We start from the raw sequence: 24,341 nt of genomic DNA, 5'->3' as shown, positions 1-24,341 counted from the left end.
GATACAGGGTATATATATAGGGTTACGATGGATACACGGTATATATATATTGAGTTACGATGGATACACAGTATATATATATTGGGTTACTATGGATACAGGGTATATATATATTGGGTTACTATGGATATAGGGTATATATATATTAGGTTACGATGGTTGCAGTATATATATATTAGGTTACAATCGATACAGGGTATACATACGGTATATATTAGGTTACGATGGACATAGCTGACCTATTTGTCCTCTCTTGCAGCCATACACAGAGAATGAGTGCATTAAACACATCTGTGTGGATGGACAGCTAATCCAGGTGAATAAATCCCAGCATTGTCCCTACAATGTCACTCAGCCCAGTTGCGGACTCCTTGGATTCGCCGCACAGATAAACGGAGACCGATGCTGCCCCAAGTGGGAATGCGCATGTACGTATTAGTGTCACAGTCTCAGGAGAACGCAGGAGCTGGCAGATTGCCAGACGCTGTGTATTCTACAGAAATGAAAAGTAATGGTGTTCATTTTTGGCTTTTTAGTCCCTGCATAGAGATGGACAATTCCTCAAATAAAATAAGATTGTATTGTATAGTTAGCACAAAGGAATAGGCAATAAGGAACATTAATCGTTACTCCAAAGAATACAGATGTGTCCTCAGACAATGATCCGTTTTGCCACATGTATGTAGCCACATCTGTAATGTGTCCTACTTATGGTGGGACATTATTATTGTATAACCCACTAAGGATTATACAGCAATGGCATTGTTGTGTCACTTTGTGTAGCTGTGTTGGGGGGCTATAGAACGGTTGGAATGCCAGAGCACTTACTGTATTATATAAGTAATACTAGTTAAAAGCCTGCCAAAATGACAGCTTCAGCAATGTACTTTCACTTTGAGCTGTGACAGTTTTTACTTTCATTTTGTGCTGTGACAGTTTTTAGCACACAAACTCTCCACCCCACCCCCGGTCCCTATCCGCTCCTACCTTCAAGCTCTGTTTTCACAGCTCCCTCTCTCCATATGCAGCAAGTTTGAAACAGATCAGTGCAAAAATTGCTTTCACTTTCTGTTATGCCATGTTTCAGCACACAGAGGAGTAGTTTGGTCCGTCAAGTGGCCTCTAGTGGTCACTGGCGGCACTGCTGCAAATCTCTGGCAAGTAGCTTTTATCTGAATATTTTCCTGAATCGTTTCAGGCCGGTGCTCCATCTTCTCAGACCTGAGTTTTGTGACGTTTGATGGAAGTTATCTTGCTCTGTTTAAAGAAGCCTCTTACATTGTTACCCTGACCGAGGATGAGTCCATAACTGTCCAGGTTTCTAAGTGTGAAAATGCAGATTCGGTGAGATCATCGCTGATTTTATTATATATCCCCAGGATTAAAGAAGATGATTACAGTAGGTGTGAGAGAGGAAGGAAAGGAGCGGCACCAGGAGTGTAATGCTCCTTGTTATAGACAGAGGAAGGACCCTGCAGGCAGATATAGGGCATAAAATAACCAGTCTAGATCTGGACACTGTGTCCTGAGGAAATTAAAGCTGAGAAGTAGCTGGACAGTCTGTCAGGTGCTGGAGATGTCCTGACATTCAGTAGAAGGAGATGGAGAACATATTTTAAACAAGGTCTAAAGCCAAAGTCAGTAAATGGAGTACAATCAAAGTCGCAAGCTGAGGTCAGGGACTGTAAAAGGTAGAATTATGGAGGTCAGGAACTGTAGAATGTAGAATAGTAGAGGTTAGGGACTGGACCAGGTAGAATAATCAAGGTCAGGATTGGAGAAGGTAGTGTTGGAATGTAGGATTATTGAGGTCAGGATTGGAGAAGGTAGGGTTAGAATGTAGGATTATTGAGGTCAGGATTGGAGAAGGTAGTGTTGGAATGTAGGATTATTGAGGTCAGGATTGGAGAAGGTAGTGTTGGAATGTAGGATTATAGAGGTCAGAATTGGAGAAGGTAGTGTTGGAATGTAGGATTATTGAGGTCAGGATTGGAGAAGGTAGTTTTGGAATGTAGGATTATTGAGGTCAGGATTGGAGAAGGTAGAGTTTGAATGTAGGATTATTGAGGTCAGGATTGGAGAATGTAGTGTTGGAATGTAGGATTATTGAGGTCAGGATTGGAGAAGGTAGTGTTGGAATGTAGGATTATAGAGGTCAGAATTGGAGAAGGTAGTGTTGGAATGTAGGATTATTGAGGTCAGGATTGGAGAAGGTAGTTTTGGAATGTAGGATTATTGAGGTCAGGATTGGAGAAGGTAGTGTTGGAATGTAGGATTATTGAGGTCCGGTTTGGAGAAAGTAGAGTTGGAATGTAGGATTATTGAGGTCAGGCTTGGAGAAGGTAGTGTTGCGATGTAGTATTATTGAGGTCAGGATTGGAGAAGGTAGTGTTGGAATGTAGGATTATTGAGGTCAGGATTGGAGAAGGTAGTGTTGGAATGTAGGATTATTGAGGTCAGGATTGGAGAAGGTAGTGTTGGAATGTAGGATTATTGAGGTCAAGATTGGAGAAGGTTGCATTGAAATGTAGGATTATTGAGAACAGGCTTGGAGAAAGTAGTGTTGGAATATAGGATTATTGAGGTCTGGATTGGAGAAGATAGTGTTGGAATGTAGGATTATTGAGGTCAGGATTGGAGAAGGTAGTGTTGGAATGTAGGATTATTGAGGTCCGGTTTGGAGAAAGTAGAGTTGGAATGTAGGATTATTGAGGTCAGGATTGGAGAAGGTAGTGTTGGAATGTAGGATTATTGAGGTCAGGATTGGAGATGGTAGTGTTGGAATGTAGGATTATTGAGGTCAGGATTGGAGAAGGTAGTGTACGAATGTAGGATTATAGAGGTCAGGATCGGAGAAGGTAGTGTTGGAATGTAGGATTATTGAGGTCAGGATTGGAGATGGTAGTGTTGGAATGTAGGATTATTGAGGTCAAGATTGGAGAAGGTTGCATTGAAATGTAGGATTATTGAGAACAGGCTTGGAGAAAGTAGTGTTGGAATGTAGGATTATTGAGGTGAGGCTTGGAGAAGGTAGTGATGGAATGTGGGATTATTGAGGTCAGGATTGGAGAAGGAAAAGTTGGAATGTAGGATTATTGAGAACAGGCTGGGGGAAGGGTGTTTTGGAATGTAGGACTATTGAGGTCATTCCAACGCTACCTTCTCCAATTCTAACCTCAATCATTCTTCATTCCAACGCTAACTTCTCCATAAGAGTGGACTAAACTCGGCATACATTTCCCCACCAAGTCCCTTGGGCTGAATGAGCATCTACGCAGCATTATTACTGTACAATATTATGAAGGATTGCTACGTTGAAGGATCATTGCAGACAGTAAATGGCGACGGAGCTTCACATATCCATCCACGGCACTGTACTGTAGTTTTCATTATTGGAGCTATCGCAGTGCAATTGCCATAGTATGCCTTAGTGCGCCATAATGGGACATTTCTCATGACCCGACAATGAAGCCAGGATGGTGGGCAACAGGATAGATGAGCATGGTTTAGGGGGTGTGGAAGAATTGATTGGTCAAAGAGACCCTTTGGGCTTGATTTAAATGCAGCTGTAACTTCGGACGTGATGGAGCACTTTCGCTGTGAGTGCGTCTGGAGTCCGTGCATGGGTAACGCACAGTATAAGAAATGCTATAGTAATGCATTGGGCATCGTGGGTGTGGCTGCACACAGAGACGCAGAGTTGTTCACATCAGGGACCATATTCAGACATCTGCCATAGGGCTGGCTTACAGATGCACAAAGCATTACATGGGGCGTCTCCGTCCCTGCACATTCTGTTCACCAGGGGTGGGCTTTGTAGCAGCATTTGCATAAATTCACAGACGACCATCCGGCTGTGTCGCATTATGGTAATACCTGGCCACCAGTGGCCCCTATCACGGAGCCGCATCTCAGCACCTAGGGAAATGCGGACCCGCTCATCTGTCCAAGTAAACTCTCTTGTGTTTTCCCACAGATGAATGTGAGTGATGTCACCTTGTGTCTGTCTGTGCTGGAGCTGACTTATTTATCCAACCAGATCATCATTGATCGCTTAAACCGAAAGGTAAGTCACTCCCGGCATTGGTGTTCATGGACTGTCATTGTTATAGTGGTACAGAAAGTCCTGGTTATTGCCCCAGGTGGCCACGTTCATGGCAGCAAATAAATTTCATGAGTTTGGTTAATGATTAACCTAATGTTCTGTAAACTTCTGGGATTTTTTTGTGTCTATTTATCTGAACAATGTGTTACTGTCCATACAGTGTCCGGGGTGCTTGTGCATTGAATACAGTCTGTACAGTGAATGAGGTTGGGGACTCTGTTGCTCGTGTTCTGTGGTGGGGGTCTCTGTTGCTCATGTCCTGAGGTTAGGGGTTTCTGTTGCTCATGTTCTGAGGTTGGGGGTCTCTGTTGCTTATGTTCTGAGGTTGGGGGTCTCTGTTGCTCATGTTCTGAGGTTAGGGGTCTTATTTGCTCATGTTCTGTGGTGGGGGGCTCTGTTGCTCATGTTCTGTGGTGGGGGGTCTCTGTTGCTCATGTTCTGAGGTTGGGGGCTCAGTTGCTCATGTTCTGAGGTTGGGGGTCTCTGCTGCTCATGTTCTGAGGTTAGGGGTTTCTGTTGCTCATGTTCTGAGGTTGGGGGTCTCTGTTGCTTATGTTCTGAGGTTGGGGGTCTCTGTTGCTCATGTTCTGAGGTTAGGGGTCTTATTTGCTCATGTTCTGTGGTGGGGGGCTCTGTTGCTCATGTTCTGTGGTGGGGGGTCTCTGTTGCTCATGTTCTGAGGTTGGGGGCTCAGTTGCTCATGTTCTGAGGTTGGGGGTCTCTGCTGCTCATGTTCTGAGGTTGGGGGTCTCTGCTGCTCATGTTCTGAGGTTGGAGGTCTCTGCTGCTCATGTTCTGAGGTTGGGGGTCTCTGTTGCTCATGGTCTGAGGTTGGGGGTCTCTGTTGCTCATGGTCTGAGGTTGGGGGTCTCGGTTGCTCATGGTCTGAGTTTGGGGGTCTCTGTTGCTCCTGTTCTGAGGTTGGAGGTCTCTGCTGCTCATGTTCTGAGGTTGGGGGTCTCTGTTGCTCATGGTCTGAGTTTGGGGGTCTCTGTTGCTCATGTTCTGAGATTGGGGGTCTCTGTTGCTCATGTTCTGAGGTTAGGGGTCTTGTTTGCTCATGTTCTGTGGTGGGGGGGTCTCTGTTGCTCATGTTCTGAGTTTGGGGATCTCTGTTGCTCATGTTCTGAGGTTCGGGGTCTCTGTTGCCCATGTTCTGAGATTGGGGGTCTCTGTTGCTCATGTTCTGAGTTTGGGGTCTTGTTTGCTCATGTTCTGTGGGGGGGGGGTCTCTGTTGCTCATGGTCTGAGTTTGGGGGTCTCTGTTGCTCCTGTTCTGAGGTTGGAGGTCTCTGTTGCTCATGTTCTGAGGTTAGGGGTTTCTGTTGCTCATGTTCTGAGGTTGGGGGTCTCTGTTGCTCATGTTCTGAGGTTGGGGGTCTCTGTTGCTCATGTTCTGAGGTTGGGGGTCTCTGTTGCTCATGTTCTGAGGTTAGGGGTCTTATTTGCTCATGTTCTGTGGTGGGGGTCTCTGTTGCTCATGTTCTGAGGTTGGGGGTCTCTGTTGCTCATGGTCTGAGTTTAGGGGTCTCTGTTCCTCCTATTCTGAGGTTGGAGGTCTCTGCTGCTCATGTTCTGAGGTTGGGGGTCTCTGTTGCTCATGGTCTAAGTTTGGGGGTCTGTTGCTCATGTTCTGAGGTTGTGGGTCTCTGTTGCTCATGTTCTGAGATTGGGGGTCTCTGTTGCTCATGTTCTGAGGTTAGGGGTCTTGTTTGCTCATGTTCTGTGGTGGGGGGGTCTCTGTTGCTCATGTTCTGAGGTTGGGGGTCTCTGTTGCTCATGTTCTGAGGTTGGGGGTCTCTGTTGCTCATGTTCTGAGGTTGGGGGTCTCTGTTGCTCATGTTCTGAGGTTGGGGGTCTCTGTTGCTCATGTTCTGAGGTTGGGGGTCTCTGTTGCTCATGTTCTGAGTTTGGGGTCTTGTTTGCTCATGTTCTGTGGGGGGGGGCTCTCTGTTGCTCATGGTCTGAGTTTGGGGGTCTCTGTTGCTCCTGTTCTGAGGTTGGAGGTCTCTGTTGCTCATGTTCTGAGGTTAGGGGTTTCTGTTGCTCATGTTCTGAGGTTGGGGGTCTCTGTTGCTCATGTTCTGAGGTTGGGGGTCTCTGTTGCTCATGTTCTGAGGTTGGGGGTCTCTGTTGCTCATGTTCTGAGGTTAGGGGTCTTATTTGCTCATGTTCTGTGGTGGGGGTCTCTGTTGCTCATGTTCTGAGGTTGGGGGTCTCTGTTGCTCATGGTCTGAGTTTAGGGGTCTCTGTTGCTCCTATTCTGAGGTTGGAGGTCTCTGTTGCTCATGGTCTAAGTTTGGGGGTCTGTTGCTCATGTTCTGAGGTTGTGGGTCTCTGTTGCTTATGTTCTGAGATTGGGGGTCTCTGTTGCTCATGTTCTGAGGTTAGGGGTCTTGTTTGCTCATGTTCTGTGGTGGGGGGGTCTCTGTTGCTCATGTTCTGAGGTTGGGGGTCTCTGTTGCTCATGTTCTGAGGTTGGGGGTCTCTGTTGCTCATGTTCTGAGGTTGAGGGTCTCTGTTGCTCATGTTCTGAGGTTGGGGGGTCTCTGTTGCTCATGTTCTGAGGTTGGGGGTCTCTGCTGATCATGTTTTGAGGTTGGGGGTCTTGTTTGCTCATGTTCTGTGGTGGGGGGGGGGTCTCTGTTGCTCATGTTCTGTGGTGGGGGGGAGGTCTGTGTTGCTCATGTTCTGAGGTTGGGGGTCTCTGTTGCTCATGTTCTGAGGCTGGGGGTCTCTGCTGATCATGTTCGGAGGTTGGGGGTCTCTGTTGCTCATGTTCTGAGGTTGGGGGTCTCTGTTGCTCATGTTCTGAGGTTGGGGGTCTCTGTTGCTCATGTTCTGAGGTTGTGGGTCTTTGTTGCTCAGGTTCTGAGGGTGGGGGGTCTCTGTTGCTCATGTTCTGAGTTTAGGGGTCTCTGTTGCTCATGTTCTGAGGTTAGGGGTTTCTGTTGCTCATGTTCTGAGGTTAGGGGTCTTATTTGCTCATGTTCTGTGGTGGGGGTCTTATTTGCTCATGTTCTGTGGTGGGGGTCTCTGTTGCTTATGTTCTGTGGTGGGGGTCTCTGTTGCTCATTTTCTGAGGTTGGGGGCTCAGTTGCTCATGTTCTGAGGTAAGGGGTCTTGTTTGCTCATGTTCTGTGGTGGGGGGTCTCTGTTGCTCATGTTCTGAGGTTGGGGGTCTCTGCTGCTCATGTTCTGAGGTTGGAGGTCTCTGCTGCTCATGTTCTGAGGTTGGGGGTCTCTGTTGCTTATGGTCTGAGTTTGGGGGTCACTGATGCTCATGTTCTGAGGTTGGGGGTCTCTGTTGCTCATGTTCTGAGGTTGGTGGTCTCTGTTGCTCATGTTCTGAGGTTGGGGTCTTGTTTGCTCATGTTCTGTGGTGGGGGGGGGTCTCTGTTGCTCATGTTCTGAGGTTGGGGGTCTCTGTTGCTCATGTTCTGAGGTTGGGGTCTCTGTTGCTCATGTTCTGAGGTTGGTGGTCTCTGTTGCTCATGTTCTGAGGTTGGGGGTCCCTGCTGATCATGTTCTGAGGTTGGGGGTCTCTGTTGCTCATGTTCTGAGGTTGGGGGTCTCTGTTGCTCATGTTCTGTGGTGGGGGGAGGTCTGTGTTGCTCGTGTTCTGAGGTTGGGGGTCTCTGTTGCTCATGTTCTGAGGTTGGGGGTCTCTGCTGATCATGTTCTGAGGTTGGGGGTCTCTGTTGCTCATGTTCTGAGGTTGGGGGTCTCTGTTGCTCATGTTCTGAGGTTGGGGGTCTCTGTTGCTCATGTTCTGAGGTTGTGGGTCTTTGTTGCTCAGGTTCTGAGGTTGGGGGGGTCTCTGTTGCTCATGTTCTGAGTTTAGGGGTCTCTGTTGCTCATGTTCTGAGGTTAGGGGTTTCTGTTGCTCATGTTCTGAGGTTAGGGGTCTTATTTGCTCATGTTCTGTGGTGGGGGTCTTATTTGCTCATGTTCTGTGGTGGGGGTCTCTGTTGCTTATGTTCTGTGGTGGGGGTCTCTGTTGCTCATTTTCTGAGGTTGGGGGCTCAGTTGCTCATGTTCTGAGGTAAGGGGTCTTGTTTGCTCATGTTCTGTGGTGGGGGGTCTCTGTTGCTCATGTTCTGAGGTTGGGGGTCTCTGCTGCTCATGTTCTGAGGTTGGAGGTCTCTGCTGCTCATGTTCCGAAGTTGGGGGTCTCTGTTGCTCATGGTCTGAGTTTGGGGGTCACTGATGCTCATGTTCTGAGGTTGGGGGTCTCTGTTGCTCATGTTCTGAGGTTGGTGGTCTCTGTTGCTCATGTTCTGAGGTTGGGGTCTTGTTTGCTCATGTTCTGTGGTGGGGGGGGGGTCTCTGTTGCTCATGTTCTGAGGTTGGGGGTCTCTGTTGCTCATGTTCTGAGGTTGGGGTCTCTGTTGCTCATGTTCTGAGGTTGGTGGTCCCTGTTGCTCATGTTCTGAGGTTGGGGGTCCCTGCTGATCATGTTCTGAGGTTGGGGGTCTCTGTTGCTCATGTTCTGAGGTTGGAGGTCTTGTTTGCTCATGTTCTGAGGTTGGGGGTCTCTGTTGCTCATGTTCTGAGGTTGGGGGTCTCTTGCTCATGTTCTGAGGTTGGGGGTCTCTGTTGCTCATGTTCTGAGGTTGGGGGTCTCTGCTGATCATGTTCTGAGGTTGGGGATCTCTGTTGCTCATGTTCTGAGGTTGGGGGTCTTGTTTGCTCATGTTCTGAGGTTGGGGGTCTCTGCTGCTCATGTTCTGAGGTTGGGGGTCTCTGCTGCTCATGTTCTGAGGTTGGGGGTCTCTGCTGATCATGTTCTGAGGTTGGGGGTCTCTGCTGATCATGTTCTGAGGTTGGGGGTCTCTGTTACTCATGTTCTGAGGTTTGGGGGTCTTTGTTGCTCATGTTCTGAGGTTGGGGGGTCTCTGTTGCTCATGTTCTGAGGTTGGGGGGTCTCTGTTGCTCATGTTCTGAGGTTGGGGGGTCTCTGTTGCTCATGTTCTGAGGTTGGGGGTCTCTGTTGCTCATGTTCTGAGGTTGGGGGAGGCAGATATAAAGTACTCAGAAAATATGCTTGAAAAAACAGCCTGATTTTGGATGTTACAAATGCCGTTATTTGTAGGTTGCTGTGAACTCCAGGAACGCCTGGCCAATGGTCAGGAAATATGGCTATAAAATTGTGGATACTGGAAATATGTATCTGATCGACACTCCATCCAACGTTAAAATCCAATGGTTTCACAGTACTGGGCTCATGATAATTGAATCCAACTCCACCAGTAAGCCAACGTCTATGGGGTTGTGCGGTGAGTACAACGTTTATTACGTCATCTTTCTGTTCTGTTCTGATGCCACTTGGGGGTCTGGCGGAGGTATCTCCAACAGGGGTCGGGTGGATTTTGATGACTTGAATGAATGTTGACATAATGTTCCTGGTGGTCTGAAAGGTGACTTACCTGGTATGGTGGGGTCTGTGTTCCTCTTGCATACAATACAGTATATCGTATGCGATCCCAGTTAGGACTGCGGGATCCAACTAATCCTTAGTGCAGCCCTTGCGATCTCCGGCTCCGAGCCGATGCGCACGGAATCAGAGATAAAACAAATAGGATTTTACAGTTTTCATCCGATCTCTTGGCCCAATCTGTCAGAGTTGAATGAAAATTGCCTGAATCGTATAAGTGTTTGGGGGGACTTTGGGCAGTGTAAGGTTAGGATCAGACTACAGGTGCTGTCGACATTGTAAATATAATTGCTTCAACTGGACCTCGCCCTCGGTATAAAGAATAAAGGCCCTCTGTGCCAGCTATAGAGATCACCCCAGGATCGATGTGTACAATCCCCCTACCAGCGCTCAGCGTGCAAATACTTCAAGTTCCCCAGGATCTACAGTCTGATCTCTACCTATCAGCCAGATGTATGTGAAGTACCATGGGCATCTGATTCTATGATCTCTCCACCAATCAGTTAGAGATATGAAACATAACACCGGGTTCTACTGTATTTCTCTATCAATCAGTGTCAAATATCAGAAGTATTACAGGAATCTATTTGTTAACTCGCTCCACCAATCAGTAAATGATATGGAGAATGCTGGTCGGGGGATCTGTGCCAGGTGTAGAGAGTATTTCAGGGAAAAAGAGGATCTAGTTCTACAGATCCGTGGCCAGTTCTCTGCACAGATACTGTACGTGGTTTTGTGTGATACAAACAGTGTTGGTTTTTACATATAGGCTGCAGCCCCCCAAGTAAAATCCGCCACTGTTGTCTGTGAGACTGCACTGGCTTCACTGTGACTGGCAATGACTTCCTACTGGATGTCCGACCTGCCAGTCACCCAAGGCAGTCCCACTGGGATGTGTTTCCTCCCTCCGACACGCCTCTTTATGGGTTGCAGAACGGCAGTCCATAAAAACCAGGTTCTGCGCATGCGCCGGACCCGGGACCCTGAATATGCCTCTGTGGACTGCTGCAAAAGCAGCCCATAGAGGCTGGGGGTGGGGGCCAGCGCATGCACAGTACCGGAGAAGCTACTGTGCATGCGCTGGCACTGCGGTGGGGACCAGGACTGACAGCTGGGACTAGGATTGGCAGAGGAGAGGACCACGAGGACGGTGACAGGGCAGCGGAGGGGGCATTGCGGCAGCCCCCTCCTCCGTAGAGGTAAGAGCCGCCGCTGGATACAAAACCTGTTGTAATAACGACTCCTGATAGGTGCCACATACTGCTGTCCTCACAGTATTCTATAGAACATCACTCATTGACGCTCTGCAGATCTGGCTCCTTTACCTTGTATCTATACACATGCAGTCTGGCATTTTGCGCCCCTTAGATGCTCTGCCACACGAGAGTACCATGTGTACTTTCTCCTTCCATGCCGTATAATCTCTTATATATTTAGCCAGATCTGTCACTCATCCCCTGTGTATATAACGTTCCCGCCCAGCAGGATACACAAACCCGCCCCCCCTAGGGAAAAGTGTTCTACAGCATGGGTCTTCAACCTGTGGCCCTGCAGATGTTGTGAAACTACATGTCCCAGCATGCATTGCCACATTTTTTCCTATAAGAGCATGCCAAAAACCCTCAGGGCATGCTGGGACATGTAGTTCCACAACATCTGGAGGGCCACAGGTTGAAGACCTATGTTCTACAGTATTTGTATAAAGTTCTACACACCCCACCCCCTTGACATCACCTCCCCCCGCCCAGCCAGGGCTACAGTAGTGCACGCCCACCATCCACCATTCTTCCCCCATCCCCCCCCTCCCCGGACACCCGCAACCCCCCTCCCGCGATTCGCAGCACCCCGCGCGATTCCCAGCAAACCGCCCACGATTCGCGGGACCCCCGTGACCCCCCCCGTGATTCACAGCACCGCCGCGCCCCCTCCCGCGATTCGCTGCGCCCCCTCCCGCGATTTGCAAACCCCCGCCCCCTCCCGTTATTCACGGCACAACACCCCCCCGCGCGATTTGCGCCCCCCACGATTCTAGCCCCGCAGAAAGCTCACAGAAATTATATCTATCGCCATAATGAACGCTATGGGCAAGGTGATAACGCTCCAGCCAATCAGCTACAATATGTAAATTGACCGTTAGAAGCTGATTGGCTGGAGCATTATCACCTAGCACATAACATTCTTTATAGGGATAGATACCACTTCTCCCAGCGTCATACATTTACCCCACAGACACCTCTGTGTAAGGTGGACATTAGGGCCTCGTTAGATGTATACGTTCCCATCTCTTGGGTTTTACTGGACATAAACTGAGCTGAGTTAATTTTGTAAAACCTGACGGAGGCCAAATTCCCTCCAAAGAGCAATGTATCATGTGGCAGATTTCTAGGGCTCGGCTTTCTCTCCATGGAATATTCCTGAGGAGTCTCTGTGCCCACAACGCTTCCATCCTGGGGATATTTATAGCAGAAATGATTTCAGAAGGATCTTACTGTTCCTATGAGGTTTCTGTTGTATACATCTTGTATATGTAAGTAAATGTATCCACCAGCGTCTACAGACGAGCACATAGAGGCAGAGTTCAGACTTAGCGAAGACCTGGACAATGATTTGTTTGTGTCTCATTAAATCCTACTTGGTAATATCCTCTGTGTAACCCCTATGTTCTCATCTCCGCGCTCCGTGCTTACTGTCACCTCACTTCACACTGGTCATCGCCTCGTCCCACCCTTATATGGCCAAGGTTCCATCCTTTCCACTATTTAGTCACACACTTCCCATCATCTCTCTCTACCCTTCCACATTACACTCCATGCTTCCCATCACCTGGTCCACACTTTCCAGCACCCCCGTCCATGAACTACAGTACAGTCACCAGATCTCAGTACAGCAGCGCACCTGGGATATGGTGGAACGGGAGCTTTTTCTGCAACTTGTCCATGCAACTGGGATGTCAGGCTGTTCTAGAGACAAGGGGGGGGGGGGGTTGTACCCAGTATTGGAAATGGATCCCACCCCAGTACAATATAGGTGTACCTAGTAACATGGCCGCTGAGTGCATGGAGAGGGATCCCGGCCCAGTACTAGATAGGTGTACCTAGTAACATGGCCGCTGAGTGCATGGAGAGGGATCCCGGCCCAGTACTAGAATAGGTGTACCTAGTAACATGGCCGCTGAGTGCATGGAGAGGGATCCCGGCCCAGTACTACAATAAGTGTACCTAGTAATGTGGCCGCTGAGTGCGTGGAGAGGGATCCCGGCCCAGTACTACAATAATTGTACCTAGTAACGTGGCCGCTGAGTGCGTGGAGAGGGATCCCGGCCCAGTACTACAATAATTGTACCTAGTAACGTGGCCACTGAGTGCGTGGAGAGGGATCCCGGGCCATTACTACAATAAGTGTACCTAGTAACGTGGCCGCTGAGTGCGTGGAGAGGGATCCCGGCCCAGTACTAGAATAGGTGTACCTAGTAACGTGGCCACTGAGTGCGTGGAGAGGGATCCCGGCCCAGTACTAGAATAGGTGTACCTAGTAACGTGGCCGCTGAGTGCGTGGAGAGGGATCCCGCCCCAGTACTAGAATAGGTGTACCTAGTAACGTGGCCGCTGAGTGCGTGGAGAGGGATCCCGGCCCAGTACTAGAATAGGTGTACCTAGTAACGTGGCCGCTGAGTGCGTGGAGAGGGATCCCGCCCCAGTACTAGAATAGGTGTACCTAGTAACGTGGCCGCTGAGTGCGTGGAGAGGGATCCCGCCCCAGTACTAGAATAGGTGTACCTAGTAACGTGGCCGCTGAGTGCGTGGAGAGGGATCCTGCCTCAGTACTACAATAGGTGTACCTAGTAACGTGGCCGCTGAGTGCGTGGAGAGGGATCCCGCCCCAGTACTACAATAGGTGTACCTAGTAACGTGGCCATTGCGTGCGTGGAGAGGGATCCCGCCCCAGTGCTACAATAGGTGTACCTAGTAACGTGGCCACTGAGTGCGCGGAGAGGGATCCCGCCCCAGTACTACAAAAGGTGTACCTAGTAACGTGGCCAATGAGTGTGTGGAGAGGGATCCTGCCCCAGTGCTACAATAGGTGTACCTAGTAACGTGGCCATTGCGTGCGTGTAGAGGGATCCCACCCCAGTACTACAATAGGTGTACCTAGTAACGTGGCCACTGAGTGCGTGGAGAGGGATCTCGCCACAGTACTAGAATAGGTGTACCTAGTCACGTGGCCATTGCGTGCGTGGAGAGGGATCCCACCCCAGTACTAGAATAGGTGTACCTAGTCACGTGGCCATTGCGTGCGTGGAGAGGGATCCCACCCCAGTACTAGAATAGGTGTACCTAGTCACGTGGCCATTGCGTGCGTGGAGAGGGATCCCACCCCAGTACTAGAATAGGTGTACCTAGTCACGTGGCCATTGCGTGCATGGCCGCTGACAGTGTGTTTTATATCTATACTGACAAATTTCTTTTTCTTCCGCCAATTAAATTGTTGCAAATGTCAGCGATGCTGAAGTGTAATCATCAGACGTTCTGTAGACAAAACAGTTCTGTAAAACTCACAGCAGCATTAATTAGCGACTCTCCAAGAACAAGTGCGTGGTGTCCTGTACCAGGGGCCGTCTCCCATGAGCTGACTGCTAAAGTGGAATCATTCACAGTAAATCCATCTTGCTTCTCGCTATCAGTGATGTGTCGGTCGTACTTCCTCCTGCATTACCCCACGTACACAATGGCGGCAGGACAGGGAGGTGTTACTGTAATGTTATACACCTATCATGGCGGTTGTATATTATATTGCCTGTAGGACACAAGCTGTGTACTCATTGCGGCCGTTCTTTCAGGATTTTGCGACGGAAATGCAACAAACGATTTAATATTACCCAATGGCCGGGTCCTGACCAAGAGCGATGATTCCGGCGAGTTCCTGGACAGCTGGCAAGTTCCGTACACGCTGAAATATGTTGGAAAAGAAAGGCACCAGGATCTGAACTGCTCAGTTGTGGACTGCTCCGAGTGTTTTGGAATGATCGTAAAGACGGCTTTCAGCAGCTGTCATCCTTATGTATGTACCATTCATAAAGCACTATGCGGGCTGGTGTAGGCGGCTGGCACCGTCGCTGGCATTGTGGGGTGCCATGGGCCCTGACAGTGGCAGAGTCAGTATCTGAGGAAGTCCCAGGCTCAGGGTATCTGTAACGATTTGCCTGTCCCATGAAGCCTAAATGGCCTGAACATTACTATTGACCATATTTTATTACTAGGTCTGAGTACAAGTAACCCCTAAGGCACGCATGTCCAAATTATGGCCCTCCAGCTGTTGTGAAACTACAAGTCCCATCATGCCTTGCCACAGTTTTGCTATTAGGGAATACTTAGACTATGGCAAGGCATGCTGGGATGTGTAGTTTCACAACAGCTGGGGGCCACAGTTTGGACATGTCTGCCCTAAGGGCTACAGTAACTAAAATGGGATGTTGTTATAGGGAACCAATCAGATTAGGTTATCTAGAAGTTGCTAAATAAGTAGGTTCTAATGGGAAGCGGTCATCTATTAGAATGAACTTAGGTCTACAGTCATTAGGTCGATGGGGTTTTTCACAGTTTTTTTAGCCGACAGGCGGTATTTCATGCCCTACCATCCACTAGGGCGTGGAGGAGGTTATTAAAGCTGTGGCGAGCGAAGCGAGCCACCGTGCCCGAAGCATTGCGAGCGTCCGATTCTCATTGCCAACTGTGTCCATGTCGACTGTGTCGACATTCGGAACAAAACACAGTGAAAAACCCATGTCGACCTTATGACCAGTCGACCTTCCTCATGTCGACCTTTATGCAAATTCGACCTTAAGTCATGTCGACCTTGGCCCATGTCGACCTTAAATCAGGTCGACCTTCCTGCCAGTCGACCTAGTGGGGTCGACCTAATGACTGTAGACCTAAGTTCATTCTGATAGATGTACCGATTCCGTTCTAATTGGTTGCTATGGGCAAATTCCCATCTTCAATAGAACTCCCATCTTATTTCCCTTTTACACCTACAAGCCGGATCACACCCAGGATTGTGACCCCTTTTACACAGATCTCTTGAACCATGCGGCTTCTTACACAAGCATCTGTGTTATTGTAAAGCTTCTGTTACTCTCCTCTGATGATGGATCTAGAACAGTGGATCCCAACCCTGGTCCTCAAGGACCCCCAACAGTGCACGTGTTCCAGGTCACCGCACAGAATCATAAGTGACATCATTAGCTCCACCTGTGGATCATTTGAAATGTGTCTGAATAATGAGTGCACCTGTGCACCCGCTGGGTGACCTGGAAAACGTGCATTGTTGGGGGTACTTGAGGACGAGGGTTGGGAACCACTGATCTAGAATATTCCCATACAGATGTATCTGTTCTATTTCTTGGCAGGTGTCTCCGGAAGCGTTCTGTGAGCTGTGGGTGCAGGATATAGAATACATCCAGGATCCCTGCAAAGCCCTGACCGCGTACGTCTCCATGTGCCACAAATTCAACATATGCATCGAATGGAGAAAATCAGATTCCTGTCGTAAGTGACTGCAAATAGTGAGGGTGTATAACACACAGCCTGGTGCATGCAGTGGTGTATAACAGAGCCTGGTGCATGCAGTGGTGGTGTATAGTGCACAGCCTGGTGCATGCAGTGGTGGTGTATAGCGCACAGCCTGGTGCATGCAGTGGTGGTGTATAGCGCACAGCCTGGTGCATGCAGTGGTGTATAACAGAGCCTGGTGCATGCAGTGGTAGTGTATAGCGCACAGCCTGGTGCATGCAGTGGTAGTGTATAGCACATAATCTGGAGCATGCAGTGGTAGTGTATAGCGCACAGCCTGGTGCATGCAGTGGTGGTGTATAGCGCACAGCCTGGTGCATGCAGTGGTAGTGTATAGCGCATAATCTGGTGCGTTCAGTGGTAGTGTATAGCGCACAGCCTGGTGCATGCAGTGGTAGTGTACAGCGCATAATCTGGTGCATTCAGTGGTGGTGTATAGTGCACAGCCTGGTGCATGCAGTGGTAGTGTATAGGCAACAGCCTGGTGCATGCAGTGGTGGTGTATAGTGCACAGCCTGGTGCATGCAGTGGTAGTGTATAGCGTATAATCTGGTGCGTTCAGTGGTAGTGTATAGCGCACAGCCTGATGCATGCAGTGGTAGTGTATAGCGCACAGCCTGGTGCATGCAGTGGTAGTGTATAGCGTATAATCTGGTGCGTTCAGTGGTAGTGTATAGCGCACAGCCTGATGCATGCAGTGGTAGTGTATAGCGCACAGCCTGGTGCATGCAGTGGTAGTGTATAGCGCACAGCCTTATGCATGCAGTGGTAGTGTATAGCGCACAGCCTGGTGCATGCAGAGGTAGTGTATAGCGCACAGCCTGGTGCATGCAGTGATGGTGTATAACACACAGCCTGGTGCATGCAGTGGTAGTGTATAACGCATAATCTGGTGCATTCAGTAGTAGTGTATAGCGCACAGCCTGGTGCATGCAGTGGTAGTGTATAACGCACAGCCTGGTGCATGCAGTGGTAGTGTATAACGCACAGCCTGGTGCATGCAGTGGTAGTGTATAACGCACAGCCTGGTGCATGCAGTGGTAGTGTATACCGCACAGCCTGGTGCATGCAGTGGTAGTGTATAGCGCACAGCCTGGTGCATGCAGTGGTAGTGTATAACGCACAACACTGGTGCATGCAGCTGCAATGTATAACACATAGCCTGGTGCATGCAGCTGCAATGTATAACGCATCGTCTGGTGCATGCAGCTGCAATGTATAATGCATAGCCTGGTGCATGCAGCTGCAATGTATAATGCATAGCCTGGTGCATGCAGCTGCAATGTATAACGCATAGCCTGGTGCATGCAGCAGCAATGTATAACGCATAGCCTGGTGCATGCAGCAGCAATGTATAACGTATAGCCTGGTGCATGCAGCAGCAATGTATAACGCATAGCCTGGTGCATGCAGCTGCAATAGTCGGGTGTTAATGACGTTCTGTTATAATTCCATGGCTGATTTATCACTGTTTGTCCATCTCTCCGCTGCAGCATTTAGTTGCCCGGGATCACTAACTTACCGAGCGTGTCTGCCCGTCTGTGATGTCCCCCGAACATGTCAGAACAACGAGATCGATCTGTATGACACAGAATCATGTTCCACACTCACCGAGGGCTGTGCCTGCGCAGTGGGATCAGTGTTACACCGGCCGTACTCAGCTGTGTGCATCCCGGAGAGCAAATGTGGTGAGTGTGCATTATTATATTATACTAACCAGAACGGTCTGACGGTGGGCGTGCATTTCTGATGGTGGGCGTGAGCATGCTTGTCTGACATTATTGTGTCGCACACAAGTCAGATGCATTGCGTGCTGGGAAATAAGTGTTTCCCATAATGTGTATTCTGCGGCGCCTCTACCCATCCTCTGGTGAAAGTAGCTGCCATGGCTATCAGTGTGCAGTTGTACACTCCCTGGGGCACAATATCCAACAGATATCTCTGCATCTGACATGGGCAAATAATGCCATCACTCTACTTAGCCTTATGCATGCGCCTGATTCCTGCTCCGTTGCACCCACTCAGCTGCTAGTGTGCGACTCGCAGATATATTTAGTATAGCAGCTATTACATTCCCAGGGTTCCTTACCTGCAAAACACATAACTACTAATCCACTGTATAGATCACCTGACCGTACACGGATTGTTTACTGGTATAAGCACCTCCCCCTGCAACCACACCCCCAAATGTATGTCCAACCCAGCAGGGCATAGCCCTGCCGCCCCCACAGTACACAGGCCCACCCGATGTCTCAGCTGCCCTGAGCTTACCAATATCAGTTTTATTGTGGCCATTGATGCCTCCAGCAGAATACTGCTTTCCTATGTGTAATTGTGTGTGTGTGTGATTGCCTGATGTTGTGTATGTGTGTATTGAAGTGTATCTTGTGTGACCGTTTGATGATTGATAAGTGGTTATATGTACTTGGCGAATACAGTGGGCCTGATTCACATTGACTCGCTAAGCAGCGCAAATTCGCCCAACGTACTACGGCATTTGCATGCGAGTGTACGAGCGAACAATCATTCTCGGCAACCATCGAATGATTGTGCCACCCGTTCACAAGTAAAAGTCCGCCAAGACTGACTTTTTATTCCTTCATCCACTTGGTGGCGCTGGAGTGCACCACCAAGTGGTGGAAGTGGTCGACATGGACACAGGTTAAAGTGCATCGCGTCAGAAGACTTTTGTTCGGTTCTACCACTGACACCTTTTGCGGCCTCTGCTGCTCAGTTTGGTCGCTCGGTATTACGGGAATCTCAGCGCCTTCGCTCTTAATGAGAGCTTTGGGACGTCCCCACTGTAACTCCAGCGCCACCTAGTGGATGAAGGAGATTCTGTACTTACGTTAAATCCTTTTCTCCGAGTCCGCAGGTGGCACTGGACGCCCTCCCGGCGCTGTTCTTCAATTTGTTCTTGGTGACCTTCAGTTATTGGAAGTTTCTACCAGGGATGATTCCTCGTGTGCTTGGAACTCCCTTGTTTGTGTGGTTTCATTATTAATTTGTTCACATTACTTTCACTACTTTTCTGTTATTGTTGTGTAATTGTTGTGTGATAACCTCCTCTCGGAAGTATGATTTCTTCCAGCTCCCTCCGGGCACAATTGGCCAATACTGCCTTGGGGGAAGTAGAAGGGGAGGAGCTAGCCACACTGTTTCATTTCTGAAGTGCCGATGCTCCTTGTGGTCCCTTCTATTCCCCACTGTAACTCCAGTGTCACCTGTGGACTTGAAGAAAAGGATTTAACGGAAGAACAAAATCTTGTTATTTGCGAGCTCCTGGATGCAGACGGGGTGGGCAGCTGACATCCCGCCCCGAGCAGGCTTCGGCGCGGTTGCGTTCACATGTGGAACGCCTTTTTCCGGGCGCACCCACCGTTTTTGTGGGAATGCCCAGGAAACGCTCAGTGTCCCCCTGCACGTACCGCTGTGTGCGCACATCTCGGCGAGTGTGATACTCACCGAAGACATGCACAGACCCGCAACATCGAACCCCGTTGTGAATTTGGTTATTACGAGCCAACCTGAATCAGGGCCTGTGTGAGACTAACAATGTTGTGTTTATGTGTGTGGCTGTCTGATATTTTGTGCGTGTGTGTGATCATTTAATATGTTTTTGTCTATTGTTGTGTACTGTATATACAGTATGGGGTGTATTCAACTGACCCCCTGCACGCGCCATTTCCACCTCGCTAGCTTTTTGCAGCGACGGAGAAACACCGTGTGTGGCCGCTAAAATAGTGAGGCTCGCGGCGAAATGCAGCGGGATCCCTGCATTAGCCGCAAGCCTCGCTGTTTGGGGGAATTCTCGCCATCTTCTGACACTGAGGATCCCCCCGGATCGTAGAATAGGGTGAGCGGCTGGCACGGGGGTTAAACAGCGAGGTCCACTTGTTTTTGGCGATCCTGCCCGTTTAACCCCCTCACCGGCCGCATTGAATATGGCCCTATGTGTGATTGTGTATATGCAGGGTATTGTCTATACTACATGTGTCTGCTGTGTTACATGTGTGGATATTTTAGGAGTCGCTCCTGTTGGGAGAAGAGATGATGTCATAACATAATTATGTTCCTGAATGATCCATTAATACTGGGTAACAATGTCTGTCTGAGTGTAAGATCCGATCTATCCTTATTCCAGTATGTACAGACAGCGCTGGGACCCCACGTGAGCTTGGAGAGATCTGGAAAACGTCAGTCACGGGATGTTGTATGTACACGTGTACAGACAATGACACCATCATTCCCGTGCAGTACAACTGCTCCGATACCCCGGAACCCCAGTGCCAGCGATACGGAGAGGTGGCAGTGCCTGTGTCCGATAACCAGTCCTGCTGCCCGCTAAAGATCTGCAGTAAGTGAGGATTCTGTATAACGCAGGCATGTCCAAACTATGGCCCTCTACAAACTACAAGTCCCATCATGCCTTGCCACAGTTTTGTTATTAGGGAATGCTAAAACTATGGCGAGGCATGCTGGGATGTGTAGTTTCACAACAGCTGGAGGGCCACAGTTTGGCCACGCCTGGTATAACGGGTGGAGAGATCAGACGGTGAAACGTTCCGTACACACCGTTACAGGACAGATATACCTAGTGCATTATATACCTTCTCCTGTGTACTGTATGAACAGTGCACATACAGTAAGTACAACATTGCAGACAGCTCATGTGTGTCCCATTCAGTAAGGTGTATAAGTCCGTGCCGGTTACATCTCCCCCGGGATGGGGGATTATCTCCCCCCAGTCTCCTATCCTTTGTGCCTTGCGGCTGATTTGTATGAACTGAAAACAAGTCTCTTAAAGGTGATGAAAAAGGAAAGTCAGGTTCAGCCTTTGACTCCTCAGTAATCTGCCCCCCTCCCTCTACATTTCCTATAAGTATAGATATTTATTAAACAAAGACCCATTAATGATGAGGCGGGCAACAGGTGGGCCTAAGAGAAGGGAAATGTTGACGTCTCTCTAATAGCCGGTAAGTTTTTGGTGAGTGTAGGCTTGGTGGGTCCACGGAGTACAGTCATGATTTTTTTTATCACATTATTATTAACTAGTTAAAATCCAGTCAAAATGACAGCTTCTGTAGTGTACTTTCACTTTGAGCTGTGACCGTTTTTACTTTCACTTTCAGCTGTGACAGATTTTAGCCCACAAACTCCGCCCCAGTCCCTATCTGCTCCTACCTCCAATCTCAGTCTTCACAGCCCCCTCTCTCCATATCCAGCCAGTTTGAAACAGACCAGTGTCTCTGCAAAAACTGCTTTTACTTTCGGATATGACATCTTTTAGCACACAAAGGAGTAATTTGGTCCATCAAGTGGCCTCTAGTGGTTACTTCACCTCATAGAGGTGAGGAGTAGTTAGCATTTTATATATATATAGATATATATTTCTGCTCCTGTGGAACCCAGAGGACACAGATTTGTTTGTGAGAATGATTTTATTAATTCTTTATTTAAATGACTATTATTCGGATTGATGTGTAAATGAAGGACAGTAATATCGGTATTTCGATTTTACAATTTAAACAAAACAATTCCAAATAATGTGTCCACTTCAATCAGTAGGTAACAGCATAAAAGAAACAGATACAACTATAAATATCTGGACATACTGTAAAAAAATAATACTGTCAGTAAAAACTAATCCGCGATTATATTTTTATAAACAACAGAAACTGAGAATGATTTTTAGTGATACATTTTTGTGTCTTTAGTCTGTAATCAAACTCTCTGCGATGGAGAAATGCCGACGTGCTTCGGACACCAGAAGCTGATCTCCTATTACCAGAATGAGTCCTGCTGTCCCCGATATACATGTGGTAAGAGGCATTACTATGGAGAAGTACTTAGCACCGATGGTCACAAGCTGGTAACATACAGGAAACATGGCGTACAGGTCCCTTCCGCATCAGGTTACAGACTGAAGGATTAGGGGAACATACAGAAAGCAAGGTGTGAGGGGGGTCTACGTGGTTTCAGGAGGTGGTCTGTAATTTATATCCCAATTGTTGATAAATTCCTCGGAATGAGCGTAAAAGTCTGCTGCTGTTCTCCAGCGTCCCTATAATACAGTCCTATAACCGCTGTGTTTCATTTCAGAATGTGACCCCGATAAGTGCGATCCGGAGGACGCGGGACTTCAGTGCCGGGAGGACCAGACTTTGTGTGTTGCTCACGTGAACGATTCCTGCTGCGTCAGACACTTCTGTGGTAGGAAACGCCTCGTACTGTACCAGCGTCCCCGTCTATAGTCGCACGCCCCGAACTGCGCAGACAGATGCTGATGCATCAGTATGGGGGGCAAGATGATGGGGTGAGAAGATTGGATCTGAGTGGCAGTGGAGGGGTGCAGGGTGTCATAGCGGGGAGGTGACTCAGAAGGTGCAGCCAGGGGATAATACACAACCTGGTCAGGAAGTAGCAGGATCAAACACTCTGCACCTGTATAATGTTATACTCTGTTATTGTGTGTGCAGGCTGTAACGTGTGCTCCCAGCATGTACCTACCTGCCAGGAGGGGGAGATACTTACCGTCACCGGCAATATTACCGAGAGGTGCTGTCCTACCTACCACTGCGGTAAGTTCTTGTGGTTGCCTACAGAAGAGATGGGACAGTCAGAATAAAACAATGATTCTATATATTACACACTCGCACACATCAAATTCCAGGATGATGGCAGAACTCACCCACATCTAGGAGAAGGGAGAGACTCCAAACAACATTCCAAAATAAATATTTATTACATACTGTTACATTGTTACATTCCAACAAAAGTCATTTGGACAGTAGCTTTGGTGCAATTCCTCCCCATTTCCTAGATGTAGGTGAGATCGATCTGTCTACCTACAGTATCTACTTCAGTGGCGGACACCTATTATTATTCCTAATAATAGGGAAGGCAGAGAGTATGCAGGCGGTGGCTCGGGCAGAGAGTATGCAGGCGGTGGCTCGGGCAGAGAGTATGCAGGAGGTGGCTCGGGCAGAGAGTATGCAGGCGGTGGCTCGGGCAGAGAGTATGCAGGCGGTGGCTCGGGCAGAGAGTATGCAGGCGGTGGCTCGGGCAGAGAGTATGCAGGCGGTGGCTCGGGCAGAGCGAACGCAGGCCGCGGCATTATATTACAGTAATCACACTATTATACGTACACAGCACAGAGCAAAATGTACCCAGTGTCTTCCCTGCTCCTACTACAAGTGGCATTACCTTATTTTAGCACCCAAAAAGCAGCTTGTTGAGAACCATTTTGGACTCCGAACAATCTTTGATATGTGTATTAGAGCAGCAGGCTCTTCCTGTATTTTGCTGATACTTTGTAGTTCCTACATTAAACCTCTATGTGTCACTGTGACACAAAAATCTAGTGCTACCTGCTTCCTATAACTGCTGCTTACTGTATGTTTGATGTGGCCACAACCTGTATGCACGATGCATTATACTGTCTGCTGTACTGAGCTGCACTAGTGTGACCACGGCTTACGGTTGTATTATCGACCACACTTACGTCAACAGTCGTTAGGTCGACACCGTGGATCGACAGGCAGGAAGGTCGACAGAGTTCTAGGTCGACATGATTGAAGTTCGACAGGGGACAAGGTCGACATGGTTTTAGGTCGACATAGCGTTACGTCGACATGGGTTATGTCGACAGGTCATGAGGTCGACATGGGGTTTTTTTCACTGTTTTTTGAGCCGACATGTGCCGACAGGTGGTATTTCATGGCTACGGTTGACTTCAAACAGTGTCCATGTCGACATTCGGGTAAAAATTAAGTGGAAAAAACCATGTCGACATGTCGACACAACCCATGTCGGCCTAACGCTATGTCGACCCAAAACCATGTCGACCTTGTCCCCTGTCGACCTTCAACCATGTCGACCTAATGACTGTCGACCTTAGTGTGGTCGATAAAAGGATCCACACCCGTGAGCACATAGCGGCTGCCCCTTTCAGTAACATTGTTTTGCATTTAGACACATACATTGTATATTAGTTTATTTATTACAAGCAATTTGTACCTAGATTTGGTGGTGGTGTTTTAATCCCCAATGCACCAATCCCTGTTTTCCTGGACCTCCATCTCTTCTCCTATGTATAGTGTGTGACACGGCTCGCTGTCCTGATATCATATGTGACCGGGGGATGTCTGTGCTGGAGATGTGGACCCCAAACAGCTGCTGCCCATACAGAACATGTGGTAACAGGAGACTTCTATTGTCACATTGATTG

The 24,341-nt window shown here is 48.7% G+C and overlaps 2 protein-coding genes across 5 annotated transcripts in view; one reads left to right on the top strand and one right to left on the bottom strand.

Moving 5' to 3' along the window:
* The window catches only part of OTOG (otogelin), a 175,693-nt gene that overhangs the window by 129,889 nt on the left and 21,463 nt on the right, over positions 1-24,341 (top strand). For all 3 annotated transcript variants that reach the window (XM_083164586.1, XM_083164585.1, XM_083164587.1), the window contains 12 exons: positions 260-428; positions 1,199-1,344; positions 3,977-4,066; positions 9,201-9,384; positions 14,380-14,600; positions 15,949-16,087; positions 17,605-17,799; positions 20,256-20,468; positions 21,829-21,933; positions 22,214-22,324; positions 22,591-22,692; positions 24,211-24,309. In XM_083164586.1, coding sequence (XP_083020712.1) covers positions 260-428; positions 1,199-1,344; positions 3,977-4,066; positions 9,201-9,384; positions 14,380-14,600; positions 15,949-16,087; positions 17,605-17,799; positions 20,256-20,468; positions 21,829-21,933; positions 22,214-22,324; positions 22,591-22,692; positions 24,211-24,309 — 1,774 coding nt within the window. The remainder of the gene's footprint in view (positions 1-259; positions 429-1,198; positions 1,345-3,976; positions 4,067-9,200; positions 9,385-14,379; positions 14,601-15,948; positions 16,088-17,604; positions 17,800-20,255; positions 20,469-21,828; positions 21,934-22,213; positions 22,325-22,590; positions 22,693-24,210; positions 24,310-24,341) is intronic.
* The window catches only part of SERGEF (secretion regulating guanine nucleotide exchange factor), a 461,739-nt gene continuing 459,037 nt past the window's right edge, over positions 21,640-24,341 (bottom strand). Inside the window, exon 15 of one of the 2 annotated variants that reach the window (XR_014465527.1) lies at positions 21,640-22,710. The gene's annotated coding sequence lies outside the window, so the exon portion shown is untranslated. The remainder of the gene's footprint in view (positions 22,711-24,341) is intronic. The other variant, XR_014465525.1, reaches the window with a different exon arrangement.

This window comes from Crinia signifera, chromosome 11, assembly GCF_055691185.1.
Source record: "Crinia signifera chromosome 11, ASM5569118v1, whole genome shotgun sequence".
NCBI classification, from domain to species: Eukaryota; Metazoa; Chordata; class Amphibia; order Anura; family Myobatrachidae; genus Crinia; species Crinia signifera.
This window is presented reverse-complemented; position numbering and strand designations above follow the sequence as displayed.